The sequence below is a fragment of the Barbatula barbatula genome (assembly GCF_947034865.1).
Source record: "Barbatula barbatula genome assembly, chromosome: 25".
Taxonomy (NCBI): domain Eukaryota; kingdom Metazoa; phylum Chordata; class Actinopteri; order Cypriniformes; family Nemacheilidae; genus Barbatula; species Barbatula barbatula.
In genome coordinates, this window is record NC_136788.1 from 15,064,950 (window position 1) to 15,072,510 (window position 7,561).

The 7,561-nt window shown below is 40.2% G+C and overlaps 1 protein-coding gene across 4 annotated transcripts; it reads right to left on the reverse strand.

Annotated features, from left to right (window-relative positions):
• Positions 1-736: 736 nt before the first annotated feature.
• Positions 737-4,495, reverse strand: hmg20a (high mobility group 20A; the record flags this gene model as incomplete). Of its 4 annotated transcripts, none has more annotated exons than XM_079450268.1 (9): positions 4,117-4,495; positions 3,549-3,624; positions 3,254-3,463; positions 3,038-3,170; positions 2,893-2,930; positions 2,489-2,564; positions 2,194-2,409; positions 1,958-2,090; positions 737-1,877 (listed from the first exon to the last, which is right to left on the reverse strand). In XM_079450268.1, the coding sequence occupies exons 2-9, from the start codon at positions 3,612-3,614 to the stop codon at positions 1,874-1,876; spliced, it is 876 nt and encodes a 291-aa protein (XP_079306394.1). In that variant the 5' UTR covers positions 3,615-3,624; positions 4,117-4,495. The 4 variants fall into 4 exon arrangements, with proteins under 4 accessions (XP_079306394.1, XP_079306397.1, XP_079306396.1 ...); XM_079450271.1 differs by having other exon boundaries at positions 979-1,877; positions 2,489-2,561; positions 4,117-4,256; XM_079450270.1 differs by having other exon boundaries at positions 979-1,877; positions 3,549-3,619; positions 4,117-4,162.
• Positions 4,496-7,561: the final 3,066 nt, after the last annotated feature.

A 7,561-nucleotide genomic window follows, 5' to 3' on the forward strand; every position in this document is an offset into this window, starting at 1 on the left:
TTAACGACCTTTGTACACCAACCTTTGCAACTTTTATTTATTTATATGTTCTACATGAGCAGAAACGCATTAATAACCACCTCTATATTATTAATTATTAATGCATTTCTAACCATATCCCTGAATGATTTATAACGATAAGTTACCTAATACAAGAACATAAGTAGAATGTCGTCATTGTGAAAATATCTGAATATCCTTTTCCTCTCTGACAGGCCTAAGCACAGCTGATTCAGAGAAAGTGTGGTTGAGCTCATTGGATGTGGGTCATTGGTTTGTGTGACTCTATTGTCTGTGGGTTCAGGGTGGATGCTGAGTATACAGGAAATGAGCACCGAATCATGACTCATAACCCACATCCCAACGCTGATGGATCTGCTTTCCTCTTATCCCTGTCTCTCCATATGAAGAAATGAAAAACATCTTGAGGGCAGAATCTCATTTCACGATTATGAGGTCTTGCATTCAGCTGGACCCTGAAAAACAGACAACGCAGCTCTCTCTAATGCTCTCACTTTGTTGCTTAGCAGTGTGCAAAAGAGATCTATTCAGAAATTTGCAACCACGAGTCTTCCTAATCATCAAAAGTCCTACAGATATTTGCGAGGAACAAACTTAAAGTTGCTAGTTATTTAAAACCTTGCCATCCATCGTAGTATTCAATCTCATTAAGGCATATATTAATACAACATGATGCTGAATAAATGATGACGTCTTTTTCATGACTCATCCCATTCAAGTGCTTTCTTTTTATTACTTACTGATGGACACGCAGTTTAAAAGGAAGTGAGAAACCATGGAAACCATCTACATTCCTGACAGATGACAGGAAGTCCGGCAGTCTGACAGGAAATGGACATGACAACGGAAAGGAAATAACACGTGTCCCAGAGTCCTGTGCAGATGTAGGCAGCTTCTCTCAGATGGGTCATTCTTACAAAAAGTCCATCTGAAAGCTTCAAGATTTACTTATTTTTTAAGTTTATTGGTTTCATTATTTCCCTCCTTAGAAATTCATAGTCCCGTCCAAACACAACATTGAAATGTTCTTAAATGTTTTAGAGATACAACAGCTTAAAGGTCTAGAAAGCAAACATTGTATACTAACATTGTATCCCATTCTTAAATACTGTTGAACCATAGGAGTGATTAATAAAGATGTCCCATACCACTCCCATTTTTGTTCTACTTTAAAACTCTCACATGACACAAAAACCATATAATCTTTGTATCACACCAGACACCAGTTTTGTTCATATTCTAACCCCTTGGCACCCATTTAATCAATTCACACCAGCTTTGACCCAGTTGGAGTACAGCTGTTCAGTACTGGCCTGCCAGATCTGCGCAGTTCAGTAGTTAAGAATCCTAACACTGCTGTGTAGAGCGCTCCATCCCAAAGGGAACTTTATCTAGTTAATTAATAGACACTATCTAGCAAATGAGCTGTAGGAGAGAGAGAGAGAACTCATCAACGTCTTCATACTTCTGCTGTAAATGAGCTTTATTAAGCTGTCGAGAATATAGGCTTCAAAATTACAATCACAAAAGACACCAGCTACAGTTGAAGCGTTAGTTCTTCACAAAAATACGACATCTCAACGTCCTTACACGACATGAAAAAAACGACAAGTATAAAATTCAGCTTAAAAACAAAATAATACACAGGCATGTGTGCATGCAGAGGAACCTACAAATCAACACGTTCTCTAACGTGGCAGAAAATGCGTGGCAAATGCTAAATAAAAAAATAAAAGCGGATAAAAGCGGCATTGTAAAAAAATAAATAGGAAACAGCTGAATAATTGCTTTACATATGTGGCTGTCGCAGGGATGGAGTAGGGGCTACTGAGTGAGGGGCAGGGCTTCCCAATTACCTGCATGGGGAGAAAACATTTTTATCAGATGGATTTTGCCATAGCACCGACAATCTGTGGCAATGACGGAGTGTTGTTACCTGTCCAGGCGGTTGACTACATCCCTGACGGTGTTAATCAGGTGCTGGTGCTCCTGTGGGTTGGACAGAATGATGTTGTGCAGCCTCTTCATGTAGGAGTCGATGGATTCCAAGGTGGGCGTCTCGCCGCTGCCTGCAAGGACAGCATAGTCAATTTTGAAATAATCAAATAGATTTGCAAAGCACGCTGAAACCATAATCTACAAAATATCTTATAGTGCTTCTTTTTGTCTTACCAGGTAAAGGGATGGTAGAGAAGCTGTGCGTGAGGGCCGACCGCAGTGTTTCAAGGTGCTGGTGCAGGAGGCTGTTTCTCGTGCGTTCCTGCAGCACGTCTCCTTCCAGACGGTCCACAGCCGAGCGCATGCTCTCCATGTGCTTCTGCAGCGCGGCGTTACGCTCCTCATATTCCATGTTTGTCTTTCTGAGCTGTCGCAATTCAGCCTCGCGCGCTAGAACACACACAAGCATGATAAGATGTGTGCCACTTTTAGAGATACGATCACATACTTGACGGCACGCCGCTCTTACCTTTACTGTGGTTCAGAAACTCTTCGGTGAAAATGGGAATATCAAACACAGAGCGATCTTTTATCTCTAGATCCTTCTGAGAGACAGAGAGAGAGAGAAGAGGTTGAGTGCCCAGACATCATTTATATTGAGAAAAGGCCGAGGCTCAAAATGTCAGAGATCTGTCACAGATAGGTCGGCACAGGATCTGCGCCACTGAAATTATTACAGAAAGCTCGGCGGGCTTCAGGAAAATGAAAGCGCCTGATGTCATGTTCTAAGCATTCCTTGCACTGTTTGAACAATTAATAATTATGATAGTTTGATCGCTTTTTGCTACTTGACACATTTCACCTCAAGCTCACTGACGTATCCTCAAAATGAATGTGAAAATTATGCAAAAATGTTCATTATTTATGTTTCACCTCGTGAAGGGATTCACCAGGTGCCTGTCTTCCAGCATCTGATAAAGAAAAAGAAAGATTGTATTAGACATGATATTGTTCTAATCTGATCGAGAAAGAGTTAACCACTCAAGGCAAAGACAGATCTAAAAAGTGTGGCTCGTACCTCCCCTGTGTCTCTTTCCTTTTTGTTTTTCTTGCACTTTCCTGGTGAAGTGTTTATAGGCCTCAGTCTTCTGATACTGCTCTAGCTCTCTCATGTAACGTTCCTTATCTCTATCTGCTTCATCCAGGTACCGCTGAGACAAAACCAGAGACATGTTCATCTATGGCACTGTGTGTGAATTACTTTTGGATTTTCAGAGACCACGTGTGTCCTGACCTGTTTCTCCTCGGGGGGCAGTTTGCTCCACTCGTTCCCGAGCATCCTGGTGATCTCTGGGAACGGCATGTCAGGTCTTTCCGCCCTCAGCAGCTCGCGGCGCTCGTTCATGAACCGGACGTACCCTGTTAGCGGAGCTTTTGGGGCATTGCTGTCTTTCAGCGGCTTCTTCCTTCTCCTGCCTTTGGTCCAGCTGCTCCTGCGAGGTTTCTGCCAAAACATCATTTCAATCCTCATTAACGCCGAGGAACCTGTGCAGCGACCTTCTGGGTCACTGATCATGTGATCTGCTTACCTCATCTCCATTCCGCTGACTGCTGTTGTCCGTGTTGACCCCCGGTGACCCGCTCTGCTCCTCCATGACCTCTGACCTTAGAAGAAAATAATTCCCATGTAACTTTGATACTCAGCATTCAGAAGGAAATGCAGTCATACACAAAAATACAATACTGTACCGTTACAAACGTACATTAGAGATCTAATGAGAGTGATCCTATTATATTTATATACCCTATAACATGATAGCATCATAAAAAACATGATTTTTGACATTTATTAAAGACCAAACTATTCATGTTTGTTAACTTACAAAAAAAGCACCTTGGTATTATCATAGTTTCCTCTTGCGCTTGGAACCACGGTGAAACCATCGCATTTCGGACATCAAAATACCAAGTAAATCCCACGGTAAATGATTATATTAATCATAAAACATAATATATAATAATGTATCGAGGTATTATCATCTGACACCATGGTAAATCCATAGTAGGTTTGGTAAAGGCTGTCACAGACTGTATTTTCGCCCAACCCGCCAGATGAATTAGAATAACGCAAAACCCGACAAACATTAACCATCTCACCTGACTAGTAATCGGAAGGTCCCGCCCGGTGTAAACCCGCGGGTTTATTTGCGTTTTCACGCGTTTTGCGGGGAAATTTAATAGAGAAACAAAATTCGAGTCAAAACAATGCAGAGAGCCGAGTGACGTCATCACGACGCGACAGGAAGCAGACGGCTCCGTCATGCGCTCCTTTCTTTCTCAAAACATGAATTTCGCTCTCAGCAACACAAACATCATCTCTAAAATTGAATGAAAGCACATTAATAAAGTAATGTTATTATTTAAAACGCAATAGTTTAAACAACATTGCAGCGTTGAATTATGTAAATTAGCGTTTAGAGGAATTGTGCCGTCATCTGCTGGACACTGGCTGCAAAGGCATCGTGCTCAGGGCTGTGTCCGTGTCATTGCAGACTTGCTTTTTTAATAAAAGCTATTTTGCATTCGTATGAGCATATAGGAGAAAATACAATGAAAAAGAGGTTGACAATGGAAGTGTGCAATTAATGATGTATTTATTTCCTTTTTCGTTTCACTTAAAAAAAGTCTATGCAACCATTTATGCCAAGTATCTTCCAATAGGCCTATCAACCATTTGCTGGCCATATTCTGCATGGTCATGAATAAATCAAACTATTTTATTCAAATGAAAGATCAAATCAAAAGATTTCTACGCATTGTTGAAGAGACGAAGAAAGATCATCACATGTCACAGTAGCCCTGAATAGAAGAGAATCGCCCACAGCCTTTCCAAATTCTTGCCTCTGCTCAAATAATTGAAGGTGTAAATTACATTTGACTTCATCCACACAGCACACACATGCCATTGTTGTTTCATTATATCAGAAAGTTACAGGCGGACGGAAAGTGTGCTAAAGGCTATAATTAATCCAGCTGGTCTGATGGATCCATTTCATCTGCACATACATGAAAGAGTATTTTTGCTGATACTGCTCAGGCCTCAGGTTCTGAGAAATGTGAACATCATTTCGTGAAGTTAATGAGTAGCTCAATGGAGCCATGTTGTTGTTTATAATTCTGTAAGAAAAGGTATATGCAACATATGTGAGGACCTGTAGGGGTCAGTAGTGAGCCGGTTGGAAAACATAATTTAGCATGAGCCATAAATCATTTAAAGATCATTCCTCTGCTACAGTAAATATATCAGAGATATTCGTCCGAACTCTGGCAATGACAACCTGCTGATCCAAAGTTTCACGCGATATAAATTTTATGTGGTTTTATTATTGTTATTTTGCCATTTAGTGCAGGAGATCAATGGCAGAGCTGTGATTGTCCCTGGAGTCACTCTGGCCAAGAGAACCGATGGATTGTAAGAATTGCTTAGCAGTGGGTCCCAGTAACTTGAGTCAGAATTGTGATACCCTGCTAAATTGTTCTTCTCTGGACGAGACCGGAGAACACGCATGTGTGTCCATTATGTTATTGAACTCTTATATTTAGCTATAACTTGTCTGTAATTGTCTGTTCATCATATACATATAATACAGAAATACTGAAACATAGAAATATAATTTTACAGAAGAATCAAGGATGCAAAAGAGATTTATTCATAATAGTGAGTTAAAATATAGGTTCAAATGTTTGTAGCTTTACTGATATGTGGTAACTCACGGAGCATAAAAAATATTTACTGTCTCATAATGTCTCAGATCTGTAGATATTCCACGTCCTATATCTGCCTGCTGTCTTGTGAGTCAGGTGGCGTTTCAGTGAGCAGAAGTGGGTCAAAACCTCTTTCTCAATGTCTCTGTGTGATGTGTGTATCTCTCTTTACCCGTGTTCCTGACAGCTGTTTGACAGCAGCTTGAGTCTGTTGGTTCACGCTGAGAGAGAGAGAGAGAGAGAGAGAGAGAGAGAACAGTCTCTGTTTAATGTCTGCTAAAGGAGGAGATGTTGCAAACTTACAAATCTTATAAACCTGTATAATATCAGGTATCTTGGTATCTAGGTTTTGATTGAATTCTTCTGCGTCTAGCGACCCCTGGTGTTCATGCTGAACTGTTGTGAAAACACAGTGATGCCAAAGTATTGTGTGCATGGAAAGTTTTTGCAAAGTGTGTCATCGCTTTCTCTCTCTCTCACACCACCAAAAAGTCCCAGCTGCCAACCAGATGGTAAAATTTGCCTGGAAAATATTTACCCTTCCTTTCATTGTGCTGGAACATCGGCCAAATGACACATGCCTTAGAACCCTTCAAACAAGTGAAGTGCGAGAGAGGGAGAGAGAGAGAGAGAGAGTTCTACCTCCGTTGGATAGGGATCTGAAGTTCTCAAACAAGGTCCCTTAAAGGTGAGTGTGTGTTTGTCTGTTTTATGGATCTTTTATGCTCTCACTGTTGTTTCTCCATCTATGTTCAGCATTTCTGCGCTGACGTCACACCTTAGTACAAAGGATGCATTTGAATCAAATGAGGTTCAAAAGAGGAAACTGGTTAAGCAGAAGGATGATATAATGATTCTTAAATCCTGACACGTGACCTCACCTTCCCTTTTAATGTGTAAATCACTTGGTAGAATTTGTAAACTTTAAGTGTTATGTAAGGTTAGAGGTTAAAGATATGGACTATAAACCACGTGGCTGCAGGTTAAAGCCTAAGTATGTAATTTTTGAGGATTCTATTGACTGAAATGCAATATAATAAACATAACTTTGTCTTCAGAGGTGTATGGAGCGTTACGTTTTTTTACCTTAGAATTACAATTCGCAATCTCATACATTTCATATACTGAACCTTTAAAAAGTGATGCAGCTTATAAAATAAATAGAATTTTTTAAATCATACAATTCAGGAGTCAAGTCAAGTCAAGTCAGCTTTATTTGTATAGCGCTTTTTACAAAATTCATTGTTACAAAGCAGCTGTGCAAGAAAACATCGACTATAAGCAAAACAAATAAAGTTATGCAAGTCAAAACACAGGTCAAATTCTTATATGCAGTGTTAATTAAATAAAACTCAAATCATATTATCTTTATTTAAAAATGCTTTTTTTCTGATGATGTACCAAGGCCGTGTGGGTGGGGAGAATAATGTTAATCAATCCTTTTTTCTTTTCACTACTCAATCAAATCCACTCGGTTTTTGATCCTACAAAAACCGTCTCCCTCTGAATAACATAACGTTAAAAACATCGCAAATGCCATCTGGTTCAAAAGGACCACTCTCATCCGAGGAATCATCTCTTTCCCAAACCAAAACATTCACTTCAGATTAACAACAAGAGCAACTCAGAGGACATCCTGAGCCGAACATCTGCCAGCTCATTTATCTGAACTTCATAAGCTCTCGTGTTTACCACTTGTTGTGTCCTCCAGTGTCCTTCTTTTTTTGACCCCTGCGAGGTAAATTTCCCTCATAATTAATCTGTTTTAATTGTGGGTTCCTCATTGTTGCATCGACGTTAATCCTCGAGTCTAATCCGCGGACACACGCATTGGTTT